At 42.6% G+C, this 19,104-nt stretch overlaps 2 protein-coding genes across 5 annotated transcripts in view; one reads left to right on the plus strand and one right to left on the minus strand.

Moving 5' to 3' along the window:
- Positions 1–6,155: 6,155 nt before the first annotated feature.
- Positions 6,156–13,044, plus strand: SPC25 (SPC25 component of NDC80 kinetochore complex). Of its 2 annotated transcripts, none has more exons than XM_083413859.1 (7): positions 6,156–6,415; positions 8,348–8,505; positions 8,967–9,032; positions 10,378–10,524; positions 11,202–11,297; positions 12,466–12,564; positions 12,847–13,044. In XM_083413859.1, exons 2-7 carry the CDS (start codon positions 8,352–8,354, stop codon positions 12,969–12,971), a joined length of 687 nt encoding a protein of 228 aa, XP_083269985.1. In that variant the 5' UTR covers positions 6,156–6,415; positions 8,348–8,351; the 3' UTR covers positions 12,972–13,044. The 2 variants fall into 2 exon arrangements, with proteins under 2 accessions (XP_083269985.1, XP_083269986.1); XM_083413860.1 differs by having other exon boundaries at positions 6,201–6,415; positions 8,281–8,505.
- A 503-nt stretch (positions 13,045–13,547) lies between these two features.
- NOSTRIN (nitric oxide synthase trafficking) overlaps positions 13,548–19,104 on the minus strand; it is a 30,676-nt gene continuing 25,119 nt past the window's right edge. Inside the window, exons 13-16 of one of the 3 annotated variants that reach the window (XM_083410202.1) lie at positions 18,349–18,471; positions 16,173–16,287; positions 15,033–15,155; positions 13,548–13,923 (exon numbers count right to left, since the gene is read on the minus strand). In XM_083410202.1, the coding sequence (XP_083266328.1) occupies positions 13,772–13,923; positions 15,033–15,155; positions 16,173–16,287; positions 18,349–18,471 (513 nt within the window). In that variant the 3' untranslated portion in view covers positions 13,548–13,771. The remainder of the gene's footprint in view (positions 13,924–15,032; positions 15,156–16,172; positions 16,288–18,348; positions 18,472–19,104) is intronic. The other 2 variants (XM_083410204.1, XM_083410203.1) reach the window with 2 other exon arrangements.

A 19,104-nucleotide genomic window follows, 5' to 3' on the forward strand; every position in this document is an offset into this window, starting at 1 on the left:
GTAGACCATGAAAGATTTCTGACTCCCAGTGGGATTTTGTATGGAAGGACTGTGAGCTCTGTTAAGCCTTGGGTACTTAATAATAATTTTAAAAAAGCAAAGCAAATTCCTGCCTTCAGAATTCTTTAATTCTTAGCATATATGGCTGTTGCACCTGACTCCACATTCGTGGATCTTGGGGTTCTGACACAAAATAAAATAGATCTCATAAGCCTGGTGTCTGCTGTCCCTTTTTACAGGTGATCAGTCAGATAAGTGCACAAGAAATGTTAGTTTCCACTGTCATCACCACGCCATCCTTTGTCCAGGGCACCTAAAGTCAACTCGCTCTGAGCAGGGAAAATGCTCTCAGATCCAGACAACTGACAAACAGTGTGACTTCTAAGTAACTTAGACACTTTCTACATACTCCTAGAGCACCCGCCTTCCCGCTTCACATGCCAGTTTATCAGGGCTGTCTTCTCTGATGGTTCTGCTCACCTGCTGGGCGTGAAAAAAGGAAGGAGGCAACATGGCCAAGAATAGCCTTGGCTTCTCCTTTCCTTCACAGCATGAAGTGATCAGTCCCTGACAGTGGTGCCTGTCTAGTGCAAAAGCCACAACATGCACTGGGTATTGGGTTCCGAATTTAAAAACCTAGGAAGCTGCCAAATATCAGATACGACTATTTTTTGCTTCCTTAGGGAGCAATCTGGTCTCCCCACGCCCAGCTGTGATGGGTAAAACTTATCGGTTAAGGATACTCCAATATGCTCCTTTGTTCAGTGCTTTGGAACTGTGTAACCCCAATGAATTATAATGCCAAAGTGGCAATTTATTTTGCTTTTCTCTACCAGTTTCTCATTTAAATCACTTAACTCTGGATGTGGGTCACAGCTGCAGGAGCTCCTGGGGCTGCCCATGAGGTGCCCAAGATTTGCTCCTGCATGGATATAACCAATTTAAAACTAATTAAACCAATGTAGGAGTTGCTCTCTCTCTCTCTCTCTCTCTCTCTCTCTCTCTCTCTCTCTCTCTCTCTCTCGTGCATTCATTTGCATTTGCAATCTGAATTTTATCCACCAAGTAGCCCATTCATTTCCTTTGGCTCATCGCTCTGCTAGTCCCAGTGGTTTTCTTTAGACGTGCATGATTAAAGTAAACTTTGCCCATCTCCATATTATCCAACTTTGCTATTTCTCTCCTTTTTTGAGTTAGTAAAGACATAAATAGGATTGCAGCCTAGGGGATACAATCTTTACTAAATCCTGGTGCATTTTAATAATAATAATAATAATAATAATAATAAGTGCTTTTTTCTTTAAAAATGTTTAGGGGTACTCTCATTTTGACTCAGGGAAAATCACCATTTTATAGTTCAAATTGGGAAAAGTAAATAAAATGAAACTGACCAATCACCGTGCTAGATTACAACTCCTACTTCACACATTAAACGCTCGCTTCCATCTGAGACTCAGGAAACACCGTGACAGGAAATGAGGCCACCATCAGGGATAGCAACGGAACTGACGATTCACCATGCTAGAGAAGAAACTGATCAACAGTGGCCTTCCGGCAATGGTTCTGGTACAAAAACCTACAACCAATTGTACTTTTGCAACGTTTTCAGTTTACAAAGGGCTTCTTCAGACTGGGGTTTTATTCTGGGTGTGTCCTGCTGTTGCCTCCATGCCCTGCTTGTGGGTTTCCGAATGGCCACTGTGGAAAATGGTCTACTCTATTGGACTGGGTGGCTCCATGAATCTCCTCCAGGAGGTTCCTTTATGTTTTGAAATTCTGTACACTCTCGATTGACATTATTTACTGGGTGGGCAGAGGGGGGGTGGGGGGCATGGAAATAAAGCAACAAAAAAAAGTGATCGTCCAAAGAAGAATTTTGCAAGGTTTCTAAGGCCGTGAATATCAACTAGGATTCTGAGGTGTGGTTCTAGAGTGCAAAGCATTTCACACAGGTTGGACCTCACTGTCACCCTGCCTAAGATGACCGCTAGGACACTCCCAAATTTTGTCATGTATGTTCATGACAGGTGTAGCTTTGTAGTGGTTGGCAAGCTTATCTGTTATTGGTGGTCTTCTCACTGAGGAGCCCCTGATAAGCACCCAACAAGCATCTCTGGGATCTCCAGACCTCAGTCTGCAAACCTTTTAACTAATGCAAGAAAATGTCCATGATTACTGTACGCATATTATCAAAGTAAACATTATGTGATAACCGAGGTCAGGTGTTGCTAAGCAAATGTTTGCAAGGAGAAGGACAAGGCAGCAAAGCAAAATGACTTCTCTAACAGTGTTAGCTGAAGTCCACTTACCCTTGGTACACAATGTTTTTTCATTCATGGCAACAATAACATTAACTTCAGGCGTCATCATAGATCAGGCAGCAAATTTCCTTCCCCCTCCACTTAGAGTCAGAATGGAACAGGGATGATAAAATCCATCATCTAGAACGACTGGAATGAAAAATAATGATGATGAAGATCCAAAATTCAGTTAATTTGTTTTGTTCAGAATTACCAAATTTTGGTGAGCATCCATTTATCATGTGTCCCGTGGAGACTTCTTGGTAAGACTGGTCAGAGAGCAAGAAGCAACAGGATGAGATTGCTGACCATGAGATTCCTTTTCATGCCTCACATGCAAGTTCCAAATAGTGCATCTTATAGTGCATTGTCCAGTACAGACATTTTGGACCTAATGAATATGCGTGGTAGCTCCTGGGCTAGGACCAACAATTACAGCAGCATTGTTGACCTTTCACCTGAACCCCTGACTCCAAGTCCCACTGACAAATACAGTAGGTCAAGTCCAAAGCTCAACAGCCGGGATACACAGTCCAGGGTCAATCCAAATAGGCCAAGCACAAAGTCCAATGGTCAGGAAATACAGTCCGGAGTCCAACCCAAAGCACAGTACTGTAGAGGTTCTAGAGCTTCCAAGTCAAGGTCCATCAACATAGAAAGATAGGCAGATACAGCTCAACAGCCCTACTCCCCTTTTTGCTTTTGAGTCTTGATTGTAGCACCTGGGCTTGATGAGCATGTGACCCTCACCTGTCCTGAGTTGAATCCAGCTGAGGAATCACAAACCTTCTCCTAGAGCTAAGGAGCCCCACTTGGCAGGCTGTGGGCCTTTGCCTGACTCAGCCTCCCAGAACATACTTCCCACTGTTCCCTACACCTCAGAGCCCGCCTTGTTCGTGGAGACCCCTTTGGCTCTGATGATTGGTCGTGCTGCTCTGGTCCCTGCACACTGAACCACATCCCCTCGCTGTCCCCTGTCATCCTGTGAGCACTTCCCACAAAACCACCCTCTCCCTGGCTTGCCCCAGTGGGTCCCAGTTGCAGCTACACCCCTCTCCAAGATCCTCTTTCTCCTCCCCATTGTCCTGCCTGTTTGTGACAACCTTACTGTTTGTTATGGGGTCTTGTTGAGCTGCTTGGAAAAGCATCTATTATCAGTTGTACCTTGCATCATCATCATCATCATGGTTGCATTTATCAGGTGAGACTGTGCTAAAGACTTAACAGGATTTCCCCACTGAGGCAGAGCTTTCTGTACTCTGTCCTTTATGAGCAGATTTGGAAAAATCTGCAAATTTTTTCATCCTTCTCCAAGGAGCAAAGAAATAAAACTCTGTCATTGTTACATAAAACAGGTGTGGTTTTTTTTTTAAATTGGAGATGAGCAATCCTAATAAAAGAACTGAGAATTGCTAACAAACTCTGTCAGGTGAGTGCTGGCTCCTTTTTGTGTTCTGCAGATACATTTTCGTCAATGGGAAAATAATAAAGCCGGGAGGAAGCCATTGCTGCATTTCAAATGCAGTCTCTAATCAGCACCTGCACAGACGGAGAACTGGTATAAGACACGTTGGCAGCTTGCTAGACAACAGGTAAAAATAGAAGAATGCAATATAATTCACTGGATCTAAAAAGTCCAGGGAAACACAAAAGCCCTTTGGAGAGCGATGCTAAAGATCAATGCATGCTGCACAGAACTATTTTTGCAACAGGTAAATGAATGGATTCAGCTCATCCTGCTGCACACAGCACTCATTAGGAAACAACAAACGGCAATTTAAAAAGCAAGAGGATGATGTGTTCCCAAACTCGAGGCAGGTGACATGAAAGAAATATTCAGCCTACAAGTACTGAAGAAGAACCAATTGCAGAGCACACAGTCTATTATTATAAAAGCTGTTTTATTATAGCAGTTCAGCTAGCAGTCTGATTCTTTGCTCTTTATCCCATTCTGGCCCAGAATTTATGAGAGGTGCAGAATAGCCATCTGACAGTGAACTCCTACTCAGAAGTAAACTCCATTTTGTTGGCACTTGCAGCCTAAGGGAGTGAGTCCTTGCAGCCTTAATGACATATATAGAGGTTGTGAAATGGAAAAGAAATATCTACGCTTGCACTAAATTTAATGAAAGAGAAGTGAAAATCAATGCTAACCTAATTTATTTATTGCTAGACATTCTGTGGACAGATGGTTTTAAAAAGATTTTCTCTCTGTCTGCAAAAACAGGATTTCAGAACAACATGTTGACAAGGCAGGGAGAAAATGCCCTAGTGTGCCGAGTTTTGTACAGCCAGAAGTGCATCCCTATTTCCTTTCTGTGCTGAATATTTAATGGAAAGCTTAGAAAAACATTTTATTATATTGGTGATTACCACCTTACAAATACTATATATAATTTTGAAATAGGTTTTATGGGCTCATTAACTATGTACTCCATATGCTGCTAAAGCAGCTTCAAAAATATATGCCATCTACCAACTGTCTTGTAACTTACGGGATATTTTGGGGTTCTGCAAACCCAAACATAATATCAAAGGCAATTCTTCCTGAACCAACTGTTCTTCCCAGTGGAGATTCCTCAACATTTTTACAAATAACCTATGGGATAACAAGCCTCATATAACCAACATGCTTAAGTCTAAGGGATTAAGGCACAGAGTGAGCTGTAGTGCCAGGCTTAGCTCACTTTGGGATGGACTAGGTCAGGCTTCCTCAACCTTGGCCCTCCGTGTTTTTGAGACTACAATTCCCATCATCCCTGACCACTGGTCCTGCTAGCTAGGGATCATGGGAGTTGTAGGCAAAAAACATCTGGAGGGCCGAGGTTGAGGAAGCCTGGACTAGGTAATCAAGCCCTTATTCCCCTTCAGTCTACCAGAGAAGTTCAAGGTGTGAGGAGGGCTCAGCTGGTTGCTGCAGCTCAGACCGCATGGCTCTAACAAGCTGCTCTTGAGCTCCTAAACCAATAATTTAGGAACTTTCACCACTGTAACTAAGCATCTGGCTGACCTCTGTGAGAACAGAATGCTGGATGAGAAGGGTCTTTGGCCTGATGCAGCAGGGGCACATCTTAGATGCCACCCTATATTTCCCCTATCCCTAGGTAGGGCTCCGGACTCCAGTGCACTTATAAGATTCAGGATTCTTTGCCATGACTGTTACCATGACACAAGAGCTTTAAATATAGGTTCAGTCCCTGGGATCTCCAGTTAAAAGGTGTGTTTGTGTGTTTCAGTGTCAGTCAAGTCAGGTAGCATCCTTGGAGAGCCACTACCAGGCTATTGGGTTGTTGTTTTTATTTTTGTTAGGTATTTTGTGGTTTTATATCTTGATTTATTCTGTGAACTGCCCTGAGACCCCTGGGTATAGAGCGGTATATAAATTCAATAAATAGTAGTAGTAGTAGATAGCACTAGCCTATAATTTTATTACTGTTATTTTTATTACCTATTACATTTCTATACCTCCACTCTTCCCAATTTACAGTTTACAATATTAACACACAATACTACACAATATATAAACAACTAGTCTGGAGCTTGGCATAGTTGGGTGGCATCTGTCCTGAATGCTTTAGTTGAGATTTTCCTGCATTGCAGGAGGTTGGACTGGATGATCTTTGGGAATCCCTTCCAACTCTCTGATTCGGTGACAAGGTAGCACCCTCTGCGGGAAGCAGGATCAGAGAGGCCGTTCGTGATATGAGACCAGTCAGAGTAATAGGGGACATGTTGGGCGCTTTAACCCGCTCTTGTCGTTGAGAGAAAAACAAACTACAATTCCCATCATGCAGATCGTCACCCGTCATCTCTTTGGCCAATAGCGAAGAGAGAACCTGACGTCGCCGGTGACTTCAATGCACGCGGACCAATCGCTGGCTCCGTTGTGCGGCGCACGCTGAGCGCGAAGGAGGAAAGCGGCCGTTGGCCGTTGGAGGCCGGCGCGAAGGCGACGCGTGATTTGAACAAAGTGGCGGCAGAGCTGAGCGAGTCGGGCGGCCGCGCGCGGGGCGTGAGTTGAGTCGCAGCCCCGCTCCGAGAACAAGGCGACCTGGACACGGTCCCTTGTTCGCTGCCGAGAGACAGGCTCGGGTTTGCAGCTGCCGCGTCCCTTGGTATGGGGGGGGGGAGGGAGGGGACTCGTCTGACGGAGGAGGGGGGAAGTGTCTGTTGGTGTTCTCTCTATCGTTATATAGATATGGTGTGTGTGTGTGTGTGTGTACATGCGTGTGTGTGTGTTTACACACACACACACACATAATGGTGTGTATAGTGAGTGGATATGATGTGTTTGTGTATGTGTGTCTGTATATGTGTGTACGTATATGTAGTGTATGTATATAGTATATCTGTGTATGTATATTGTGTAGTGTATGTGTATAGTGTATGCTCCTGATTTTTTTTCTGATTTTTTTCCTGACATGTAGAAGACATCTTAAGGCAGCCCTGTTCAGGGAAGTTTTTAATCTGTGATATTTTACTGTATTTTTGTTTCTATGGAAGCCGCCCAGAGTGGCTGGGGAGGCCCAGCCAGATGGGCGGGGTACAAATAATAAATTATTATTATTATAGTGTGTGGCTATGTATAGTATATATGTGTTTGTGAGTGGTGTATATATATGGGGTGGGTGGGTGTGCACACACACAGAGAGAGAGAATTCAGTTCTTGCCAGGCAAAGTAGAAACATTTTTTTAAAAAAGAGAATGCTCCTGATTTTTTTCCTGTTAAATAGTCTACCTCCGTACTTAGGGGGTTGGGGAGCCCCTTACGATCCCTGCTTAGAATCATAGAGTTGTAGATTTGGAAGGGACTCCAATGATTTAAAACTTATTAGAGAGACATCGTCATTAATGACGGTGAGGGTCTCATTTTCAGGAAGATTCTTGAAAGAAAGAAAAAAAGCAAGTGGCCGGTCAGAAAGCAGGACTGGCTTTTTATTTACTCCGCCAACTGGATTTCAAAGAATCATAGAATTGTAGGGTTGAAAGGGACCTCAAATGTAATCTAGTCCAACCCCGTGTAGTGCTGGAATATTTTAGCCCAACGTGGGGCCTGAACCCACAGCCCTGAGATTCAGAATCTCATGCTCTACCGACTGAGCTATCCTTGTTTAAAATTGTAACAGCCACTTAGTTGCTGAGGGTGAACAGTTTCAGCTCTTCTTACATATGGTTTGATTTTGCTGCTGGATTTCTTCCCCTGGAAAGCTTCTTTGACCCCACACCCCTTTTTTAAAATGGCAAAGCTGGCAACACCTGGATGGAGTTGTGCAGCTTGTCTTGTGTGAGGGGAGGGATTTACACTTCCCTTGAAGGTGAGCTGTAGTTGAGGGGAGCATCTGCTCCCAAACATTGCCAATGGCAGTGCAAGGAGCATCAGTGGCCAAGCTAGTTTGCCTGTTAGGATCATATTCCTGGGGAAACCTGACCTAGTAAATCATGCTCTGACTCCTTCCAAGCTGAATTATTAGCACTGTAAGTAAGGTAACTTTTAAAGATGGTTTGGAAACTTTTGGCAAAGGAGGCTGCATATTGCAGCAATTCTGTACTGGTAACATATTTTGGTTTTGGGATTTGTCTATGCAAAGGGTTGCCTGTTCATACCAAACCTTATAACAGAAAATCAGGCCCTGCAGTCTCAACCATCACTAAGAGGCAATTAACAAGAGCAAGGCTTTCTTGGCAGTTGATGAAACGCACTCGCACTAAAAACTTATTTGGCTCCATCATTATTTAGTATTTAAAGTATTAAGTCGTATTCATTTTGAAGGGTTATGTGTGTGTTAGGATTACCGTAATTTTATATGTTCTGTCATGTTGAGAATTACATAGGGTCTTGTGAGAGCTTTTATGGCTAATGATAGCATTCAGTTGTAAACAGCCCAACACTTATTCTGATACCTAGATTTTTGCCCTTTAAAATCTAAATGACTTGGATACGTGGGATTTTTCAATAAGCAATTATTTTACGTTTACCCAGGAAATCAGCAAGCCTGTCTGTCTACCTGGAGAAACTTCTGAGTGATTATACCGTAATCTATTTTTAGAATCATGGCCCAGGAAAAAGGTGATGATGAACTGGCAAAACTTGCAGAACACATGAAGGAATTATGGACTAAGTTCAAAACCACTTGTAGCAATGAGAAGATTGACCAGACGCTGAGGCTGAGTGATTTATGCATGGAGTCTTTATGCAAGCTTTCAGGTACAATTTTATATGGGTTATTGCTATTAAATTATTGTTAATTGACAGTTCCTGCCACGGAGGCAAAGGTGCTCTACACAGAAACCGTTTCCTATCTGCAAGGGATGCTAAACTGCAATTCTGAGCAAGTGGTGTTCCTTTAAAACATTTGTGGAATGGAGGACATACCTTAGTAGCAATCCCCTTCCATGGCTGAGAAGCTGTTGGGAGGGAGGCTGGTGGGAGAGAAAGAAAAGCCAAATTGGGTCCCATGTCAACCCATCTCCTGCACTTGTCTCTCAGCAATGTTGGGTTGGGGAGGCATATCTGGGTATAAATACAATTTTGTGATGGCCAAGACTTTCAGCATAGCTTATCAGCAAAAGTTATTTAAATCTGTTTTGTATACATTGTTTATAAACCAGCACAAATGTTTCAGGAGTGGGCTGGCAGATAACTGTTTGTTTTGTTTTTAATTACAGATAAATGGTCGAACAGATTAATAGATGGGGACAAGATGATCACTAAATTTCATGAGTACACAGATGGTAGAGTATGAGTTGTTCATGAAATATTTTTGCATGAGTACATACCTTCTTGTCTCCCCTTTTCTGCAACCCCCAGCCTGTACACAAACTAACTTGATGCCACCTTCCTCCTAAGCACCCTTTTCACCTTCTACCCACTAATGAAGCAAATAGCCTCTCCTCTTCTGAAGTCACTGTCATACTCCTGCTTTCACTTCGCAATCATGGCCATGCTGCCCACTCCCTCCTTTTTTGTGAACTCCCTTTGCACTCCCCCATTTTCATCTTCACCTCCCTTTCCCTTCCTCCTTTTTCTCAACTCTTGCTTGCACTGAGACTGCCCCCATTTCTATGCCTCTTCCTCCCTCTAATTCTGTAGCCCTCTTACTTTTGCAGACATATCTTACTGTATCTTTAAGGTGTATAGAAATCTTAGAGCGAGCCTGTCACTTAGCTTGTTTAGTTAGAGACGGTTAATTAATGGATGTTGAAAATACCCGAGTGCTTGCTTGTTAATAAAACACCTGTTCTAAATGGCTACATGGAATCTGGAACTTAATGTAGAAGACAACACATAGTACTAGGAGTCAAACAACATTAGAAGCAGCTAAGGAATGGAAGATGGAGAGGTTTGAGTAGAGCAGGGATAAAGCAACACTAAGGGGGGACAGGGAGTGGCAGTTTTGAACCATGGCTGAGGCTTGAGTAGAGCGAGTAGAGCGAGTGAAGGTGGGGGATATGGGAAAAATTTGGTGGTTGAAAACAAGGTTTGAATATAGTGAGAAGGGAGTTGAGAAATGCTTTGTTCTGTTAGCTTATAGATATTGGCTTCCAGAGCTGGCCCAGCCATTAAGCAGGGTGAACCCACGGCCTCAGGTGGCACTCTTGCAGGTACCCTGCCTTGCCCCTCTGCCAGCAGCAGAGAAGCACTGCCAGCAGCACCTCAGTGAGATATTGTCTGAAAAAAGCACAGTCGCTTCTCTGCCATGGCAAATGCGGCAGGGCATGCAGTGTGACAGCAGGGCAGGGTGCCACTTCCCGTTTTGCCTTAAGCGGCAAAATAGGATGTGCTGCCTCTGTTTCTAAAATCTAAAATGTCAAACTGTTGTTCTGTTACTAAAGATTAATCAGCAGACTTTGCATTTATGGGATAAGAGGACAGGTCCTTGTCTGGATTAGAAACTTGTTAATGAACATGAAGCTGATTATAGGAGTAAGTGGACAGTTCTCACAATGGTAGGATATAAGAGGTGGGGCATGCCAATTATTAATATTGGTAGCAATGCTTTTCAACTTGTTTGTAAATTATCAGGGATATGGGGTGAGCAGTGAGCAAAGTTTTCCAAGTTCTCCCTGTTGCATGTAGAAGCCTGTCAGAAGAACAAATCCATTGAGGAAAAACAAGAGAAATTATCTGAAGTACTTGCTGACCTTAAGGATGGCAGAAAGGAAGAGGCAGACTTGATGGCTACTATTCAAGAGCTCAGAGAAGAATTGATCATAAAAAGTAAAAGTAAGTCACAATCAAAATGGTGATAAAGAATTCTAGTTCTGGCGAGATTGGAAAATGCCATACTATTTGAGAAATGTGTGACAAAGGGCCACATCACGTTAGTTTAACTCCATGAACATGATTTCCCCATAGTGAAATGTGTACTAAAATGTATGATGTATTTGCCTGTGATTTATAAAAATCTGGCAGCTTATGCAAGTGTCACTTCTGAATAAATGCATTAAAATATGACACTTTTAGGAGCTTTATAAGTGTGTTACATTTAGGGCAATAGAAAGGACTATGACTGCAATCCTTGGCATACTTTTGAGTAGATATACATAGGATTATATAGTAAGGCTTGCTTTCTAACTTGGGAAGCAAAATGACCCATCAAAATACCTTAATATTAAAAAAAACATTGGTGGGAAAGATGTATTCATATTAAAGTATTCAGTTGAGTAGGAACAAACCACATCAAGAAAATGAAATTTTGATGGGGCAGGTGGCTCATTAAATAGTATGTTGTTGTTTTAAAAAGCATGTATTAACTCCTCATTTGTAGAATTCAGATGAGGCAGCAAACAAGAGAGGCCAAGATTTGATAGGTTTATCAAATAGTTTTTTTAAAAAATACAACTTTAGGTTAATGGCATAGATGAAAAAAACCACTGCGTCTTATTTTGTTTAAATCTCAGTTAAAAGCAAGCCCCCAGAAGAAATCATGGAAAGACTTCATAAGTCTGAAAAACTATTTAAAGAGCGGCTTGGGTTAGAAATACGCAAAACTGGTGGTAAGACTGATGTGTTCATTTCTATAATTTCAGGGTGTGACTAGTATTGTTTTGCTGTAGCAGAATTAATCCATTAACTGCCCAATAAAAAGCGCAACAAGTGTGAACTTGAATAGAAACAGTTTCCCATGCAAGTGTGCCCTAACACCTGTACAAAAGGCTGCTGTAAAGAAGAAAGCCATTGCATCCAGCATATACTCGTGTCCTGAAAGTGCATTGTCTAATGGATAATTGGTGCTGATAGTTCTGGTCCTTTCTGGGTCCTATATAGATGAGTGAGAAGCAGCCGCCACAACTGTTCAGTGCTGTCAGTAATCTCATTTTACAGGGGCAGCAGGGAAAAGAGGATTTTGCAATCATGGCAACAAACAGGTTGCTTTTTTGTTCACAAACCAACTTTTTGAGATGGAACACCCTAGCATTGCATCATGTATGATTACGCTATCAGTTTTCTAAGTACCTAAACCAAAATGATGCATGCTTCTTTGGGGAGGGGGTTCATGTTGCCTATCCAATCAATTATCACAATCTTGGATTGTTTTACTTGCGTACTTCCATAAGGAAGAGGCCAAAAATTGGGGTTATTGTACACATTCTCTCTTCCCTTCCAAATGCACTTTTGATTGAGCAATATACTGTGCTAGGTATATGGAAAACGGGTAGGATGGTGGCATTATATAGATGATAATGAAGTAAGTCATCAGTTAGGGTGATATCAGTCATCCGAATAAGAATCCTATTCACTGAAGGGGCACATGATCTAATGAGGCCTCTGCTCATGGAAAGGGCTGGAAATGATTTTTACTAGTTTCCCCTGCAGCCTCCTCTACCAACTCTCATGTGGTTTGAGGCTCCCTCTCACTTGGAGTGGGGGGGAGGATTGATGAAACTTGCCTTTCCCTATTCTGTGAACAGGAGCATCCCATGAGCAGAACTCCATCCATGGATCTCTGAATCCAGCCCCCCTAATCTTCAGAGCGTAATTTGAACAAAATAGGGTGACTGGTGCTATCTAGACTGAGCAGATACATTTCTATGTAATGTGAATCCTTTAACTTGGTAAAAATACAGCAGCAGTTTAAGACTTAGTAAAATGTTGCAGGGACATGAAACACATGCAAATGAATGTTACGTGACACACTTAACGAAATATTGTTTTTGCCTTTAGCAAGTCATTTGCAGTTTATATTCCGTTGTGTTGACCACAAAGATCTTGAGAAACCATACATACTTACCCTTACCATAAATGAAGAGGGAGCTTATGAAGGTATGTATAAAGTTTATGGATACTGTTGCATTTCATAGTGGAACTGTTTTCTATAAATCTAATCTCAGATCATCATTCTCTCTCTCCACACACTGTAAAAAGGCATTAGCGTTTAGATTCTGCTTTTAAAAAATCACCTAATCTTTAGATTCTGCTTTAAAAAATCACCTAATCTTTGCAGCAAGAATTGTTACCTCCAGTATATTAAGATTCACTAACTTCATGGTTTGGATAAAGTAGCAACTTATGCAACAACTTATGTTTTTCCCTATTTTCTCCTAGTGATTTCTTGTTTTCCTCCTCTGGACTGTATAGAAGAACTGCAGCAAAAAGTGAGGGAAACCAGCAATTTTTCTGCATTTATTGCTAACGTCAGGAAAGCCTTCATCGCTTTGACTTATAAATGATATGTTGTTATATATGTAAATCTGTCTGGATATCTTTTCTGTTTAAATAAAAGAAAGTAGGCATTCATCGTAACTATTTGACCTTCAGATAGAGTTTGAGTTGCACCTGGGCTATGCTACCTCTGGTTTTCATGAAGACAGATCAGATCCTGGGCTCCTCAGATTTGAACAGGGTTGCATTTGCAGATCAGAAAGTTTTGCTTTATTTAGTAGCACCAGTTTCTAGGTTAGGGCAGGGCAGATGTCATTTCCCCCTAAAGCCTTCTGTTTCATTCAGAGCTGCCCATGGAATGTGGGCACATCAAACTCAGTCTCTGAACAAGGTATAGTAAATGTCTGCTTTCACTGTATTACTCTTAAAAAAACAAAACAAAAAGTTTGCCGCCCAGTACAAGCTAAAACCAGTCCCATTAAATGACAAATATCAATATTGTGGTTCCTTAACAATGCAATCCTATACATGTCTACTCAGAAGTAAGCTCCAATGAGAGCAATGTGATTTACTTGCAGTGAAATGTGTACAGCATTGCTACTTTAGTGTTGGTATCACTGCTTTAAAAAGAAGTTAAGAAGGAATTTGGTATTACAATTGTTTTTAATTATTTACGATAATGACAATAATTTAACGAATGAAAGTTGAGTTTTATATAATGCCTTTCAATATTTTATTTAGAACATGTAAAAGTTCTAAACAAAGGAAGAGCAGGCACTTAGAGAAGCTTGGATTGATGTCTTGTCAAAGTGAATAAATCCATATTGTTAGTTGCACTTGCAATCTGTCCCAGTTGTGGTTTTTCAGTTTAAAAAGACGTTTCGTCATCTTCATTGAGGCTCCTGGTGGTAGAGGGAATTAATTCTTCCACATATGTAGCAGGGAAAATACCTATTTTCCCATTGAGAGAGCCATACCACCATCCATCCTCTTCCTTCTGGTGAATTTCAATCACATCACCTAATAAAGGAATGTACATAGTGTTACTTTAACTTCCTTAGTCAAATAAACGAGATCTTAAACACAAGTTTCTTAAGGAAGCTACATGGCTTTAGAAAGTACTCTGTCTCTATCATCCTTCAAAAGAACAGAAGGGTTTCTCTGTGAAGACTAAACCAGATAAGCCATTCTTGAGTATGGCTTGTGCTTTTAAGTGTTCTTCCATATGTATGCTTAGAGCCAAACTACCGTATTTTTCGCCCCATAGGACGCACTTTTCCCCCTCCAAAAATGAAGGGGAAATCTGGGTGCGTCCTATGGGGCGAATGCAGGCTTTCGCTGAAGCTTGGAGAGCGAGAGGGGTCGGTGTGCACCGACCCCTCTCGCTCTCCAGGCTTCAAGAAGACATCCGCAGCCTAGGCAGCCCTGCGGGAGTTCCTGCAGGGCTGTCTAGGTCTAGGCTGCGGATAGTAGCCTGCTTCCCGGAGCGCCAGGCGCGCTGAAAGCAGAGCGCCCGGTGCTTCGGGAACGCATCCGCAGCCTAGGCAGCCCTGCGGGAGTTCCCGCAGGGCTCCACAGGCTGCGGATAGCAGCCTGCCGCTCGGCGCCCTGAAGCAGAGCACCCCTTGCGCCGGGCAGACATCCGCAGCACGGGGAGCCCTGCGGGAGTTCCCACAGGGCTCCCCACACTGCGAATAGCAGCCTGCCGCCCGGCGCTCAGGTCGCCCTGAAGCAGAGAGCCCCTCGCGCCGGGCAGACATCAGCCAGCCCCACAACTCGGGGGACAGCGGGGAGGTGCAGCGCTGCCATCCTGCTGTTCCCCGACCTGGCTTTGGGGGAGAAATAAAGGAAAACATTTTTTCCTTTATTTCCCCCCCCCCCCAAAAAAAAAACACCTAGGTGCGTCCTAGATGGATAGATGGAGAGTGGGCAGGTTTTAGTCCTTCCCCCAGGAGCTTATTTCAGCTTAAAGTTAAAACTCTACCCCTGGTTTTGTAGCCATAAATGCTACAAGCTAGTCCCTCTCTTGGCCACTGAGAACAGGATGCTGGAGTTGATGGACTTTGGGTCTGATCCAGTGGGGCTTTTCTCTTACATTGAGATTAGAGGAGGGAAAATGTTACCGTTACCTTTATTCAAGCTGAGCTCGTCCTCCCTTTCAGCGTGGTAATCATATAAAGCTGTACAAGTTCCATACACTGAATCACCATTCTCTGGCGGTAGAGCTGTTGGCTTTGAATTGCTAACAGCTACTGGAAAGTTTGGACAAAAGTGATAATATTTACAGCAGGCGATAACAAATATAGTCTTGTGGTAATAACTAGCTCTTTTAAAACAACAACAACCCAGTTATAGCTCTTGAATTAATTTTTTGAGATGGAGAGATTTGAAAACAGCTTGGATCTAAAGGGCCAGGTGTATTATGTTCCATTTTAGGTATGTTGACCCCTTTTAAATTATTTAAGAAAACTGATGTTTGATTATAGTTTCCATTTTGGCCTGGCAGTTGTAGGGCTGTTTTCCCTTTTTGCAGGGAGCATTATTTGCTTCTGGACAGAAAAAGTACCCATACTATATAGCTGTACGTGCATATTTCTAGAACCTGACAGCCCCATTTCCCACCATCGTGATAAATTTGAAGGACTGGAGGGTGGCAGGCACTCAAAAGATGCAGAGCCTCACCACAGAGGAACGGGGAAGAATAATCCTATTATTATTCTTTAGAGGACATTTGAAGGAAGCCCTGTATCGGGAAGCTTTTTAATGTTTTATTATGTCAGATGGGTGGGGTACAAATAATAAAATTATCAGCAGCATCATTACTAACACAATATTTGAGCCCCCAGAAGGCTCAGCTGCTTTTTATGCTTTTAATTTGTACCGAAACTGTGAGAGACATCTTACTAGCTAGAAACCTTTCACTTGCTCCTTAGCTTTCTACTGTTACAGTGGTACCTCGGTTTTTGAACGTAATCTGTTCTGGAAGACTGTTCCAAGTTGTAAAACGTTTGAAAACTGAACAGCTAGGCCTCAGAATCTTGCACTCAGCGGAAGCCGTGTGGCATGTTCGACTTCTGAGGCATGTTCGAAAACTGAAGCATTTACTTCCAGGTTTAGTGTTCAAAAACCAAAATGTTCGTCAATGGAGACATTAAAAAACCGAGGTACCATTGTACCAGAATGGCAGCCATTTTGCCAACTATGTGATTATGAGAGAGAAGAGAACCCTAGACTTCACATGCTGATCCTGCAATGGATTGTGTCCTTACCTGGTGGACAACTCCTGTTAATTCCTTCTTCACTGGTGGCCCCTGTGCTCAAAGTTTGCTTAAAACGTTTCTTCTTAACAGGGCAGGTGATTGCCACAGAGTGATGCACACAGTCCTAACAGTTTTTGGGGAAAGAAAAAAACATTGTTAACAGGAGAAATGCTAAAAATTGAATTGTTTTGGGCAAAAGTACTGTACCTAAAGGCACGTGAAAATAAATATACTTGAACAACGCAGGGGTGCAGTTTGCACATAATGCTAAGCCAAACTATAGCTAAGTGTAAGCATGTAAACATTTGCATACTCTGAACAAGTGTTGGCCATTTCACTCTTCCCCAATTGCTAAGATATGATTTGATAGTCTCCCCCAGACAAACAGTTATATTTTCTTACATGAAGCAGCTTTCCACAGGATTCTGTTCCATAATAAGACTGCATCTTTACAAGTAACACTAATAAACTATATCCCTTATCACTTTTGAAGTTGCCAGTAGTACAAGTGAAAAGGATCTAGGGGTCTTTGTAGACCACAAACTTAACATGAGTCAACCGTGTGATGCAACAGCTAAATAATGCTGATGCTATTGTAGGCTGCATCCACAAGTATAGTGTCCTGATCAATGGAAGTAATAGACACTCTCTATTTTGCCTTGGTCAGACTACTGTGTCTAGTTCTGGGCACTCCAGTTTAAACAGAATATTGACAAACTGGAATTTGTGCAGAGGAGAGTGACCAAGATGATCAAGGGTCTGGAAACCAAGCCTTATGAGGAATGGTTGAAGGAGCTGGGTATGTTTAGCCTGGTAAAGAGGAGATATGATAGTTATCTTCAAATATCTCAAGGGCTGTCACATGGAAGAGGGAACAGAGGGTAGGACCTGAATCAATGGATTGAAGTGACAAGAAAGATTCCAACTAAAAATCAGGAATAACATTCTGACAGAGTTGTTCAACAGTGGAATAGACTGCCCTGAGAGGTAGTGGTCTCTCCTTTCTTGGAGGTTTTAAAGCAGAGGTTGAATGACCATCTATCATGTTTGATCTAGTTGACATTCCTGCATTGCAAGGGGTGGACTAGACTAGTGGTGGACAAACTTGGCCCTCCAGCTGTTTTTGGGCTACAACTCCCATCATCCCTAGCTAACAAGTTTGGTCATAGCTGGACTAGACCCTCAGGATCCCTTCCATTCTATGATTCTAAGTTGTTTTTATAATTATCTCCTGTACTCCGCTCTAGCAGGCAAAATTTCCAGTGGAAAAATGACCTCTTTATAAAACAGCTAAAAAGTGAGCAGTTGAAAACTAGTGTACAGCACAATCTAGCAATCTAAAAGACTTCCCAAAGATTACTCTGCCCCATCATAGTAAGAGTTGTGATGCCAAACCAGACACTTAAAGTTCAAGATACAAGATAACTAAATAAGTACCGTATTTTTCGCCCTATAGGACGCACTTTTTCCCCTCCAAAAATGAAGGGGAAATGTGTGTGCGTCCTATGCAGGCTCTCCAAGCTTCAGGAAGCCTTGGGAGCCTCCAAACCAGGTCGGGGGGAGCGGGAAGGCGCCACAAGCTGGGGGGCAGTGCGCCTTCCCGCTGTCTCCCGATCCGATCTGGAGGCTGGCGACGGGGAGAAGTGTGCTTCTCCCCATCGCCAGCCCCACAAGCTGGGGGACAGCGGGGAGGTGGAGCGCAACCATCCCGCTGTTCCCCAACCTGGTTTGGGCTTCAGGCAGATATCTGCAAGGCGTGGGAGCCCGGCGGGAAGTCGCGCCGGTCTCCCAAGGCTTGCAGAGAGCTGCCTATTCTGGAGGCTGGGGTCGGGGGAAGCTTGGGCTTCCCCAGCCCCGCGCCTGGGGGGGGGGGAATCCCCCCTTTATTCCCCCCCCCCCAAAAAAACTAGGTGCATCCTATGGGGCGAAAAATATGGTACTTTGAAGAGTAAGTAAAAGCTTTTGTTTAGCTGTATTGTAATAACAACAACAACAACAATCTTTCCCAAATGTATGCTCTTACCAGCAATGACATACTGGTCCCACTAATGGCAGGTGAAAGAACCAGGATGTACAGAAGGCTGTAATAGTTTGTGGGATTGGGCTGTAAAAACATATCCTCCAAATTAGCCTCACACATGTTCCCTACAAGTGCTTTGACACAGGCCACAACCCTTCATTGTACCTTTTCCTTCCATTTTGAAATGCAGTTCCTGGGTTCGACTGGTTTGGGCATCTGCTCAATTTCTGCAAGCACAGTCGCCAGCTTGAAGTGGTTTGCATGCAGAAGGATAACTTTCAGAGATGTCTAGTAATACAGATAGTTTTTTAAAAAATAAAAATACTGTTAGTAAAATGGTATTTTGCTTCATGTTGATTTCGGGTGGGGGCAGGAGATGACCCTAGGGATGGGTGAATCTCAATTTCGATTTCCCTTCGTTTCCCCTTTTTTCCAATCTATGTTCAGTTGAGTTCTCCACATTTTCACACGTTTGCACATTTTTCCTAATACACTCAGGTTTGTATGCAAGTTTGCCTGTTAAAAGATTTTTTGCAAAGCAATTTCCCCAATATAATTATTTTTTGTATATTGTTTTCAGTAATATATGCATTTGTAGGCACACTTTATCCTACTTATATGAATTTTTGTACACATGATTTGGTTGCATTTCCACAATTTACAGAAGTGAATTTTGAAGGATGGATGTGTTTTGGTTTACATCCTGTTTTGGAAAATGCATATTACATAGGTTCACCTTTAAATGCAAACTGAAACAAATTTCTGTACCATCACTAGTTGACACACACACACAATCAGACTTCCAGTTTAAAATGTACTACAGTACTTCTCTTATTGTCTCTTGTCCTAAAATCACACACAATTTGGCAGGTTATTCTATTCCAAACCTGCCCAGTTGATTTCCTAGTGATTGTTTGAGGC

This window comes from Podarcis tiliguerta, assembly GCF_965153285.1.
Source record: "Podarcis tiliguerta genome assembly, chromosome: 1".
Taxonomy (NCBI): domain Eukaryota; kingdom Metazoa; phylum Chordata; class Lepidosauria; order Squamata; family Lacertidae; genus Podarcis; species Podarcis tiliguerta.

Excerpts from the sequence above, each read along its gene's own strand:
- SPC25 (XM_083413859.1), top strand. The coding sequence starts at position 8,352 with ATGGCCCAGGAAAAAGGTGATGATGAACTGGCAAAACTTGCAGAACAC. Across the intron at positions 8,506-8,966 it reads GTCTTTATGCAAGCTTTCAG|ATAAATGGTCGAACAGATTA; the intron begins GTACAATTTTAT and ends TTTTAATTACAG. Across the intron at positions 9,033-10,377 it reads ATTTCATGAGTACACAGATG|AAGCCTGTCAGAAGAACAAA; the intron begins GTAGAGTATGAG and ends TGTTGCATGTAG.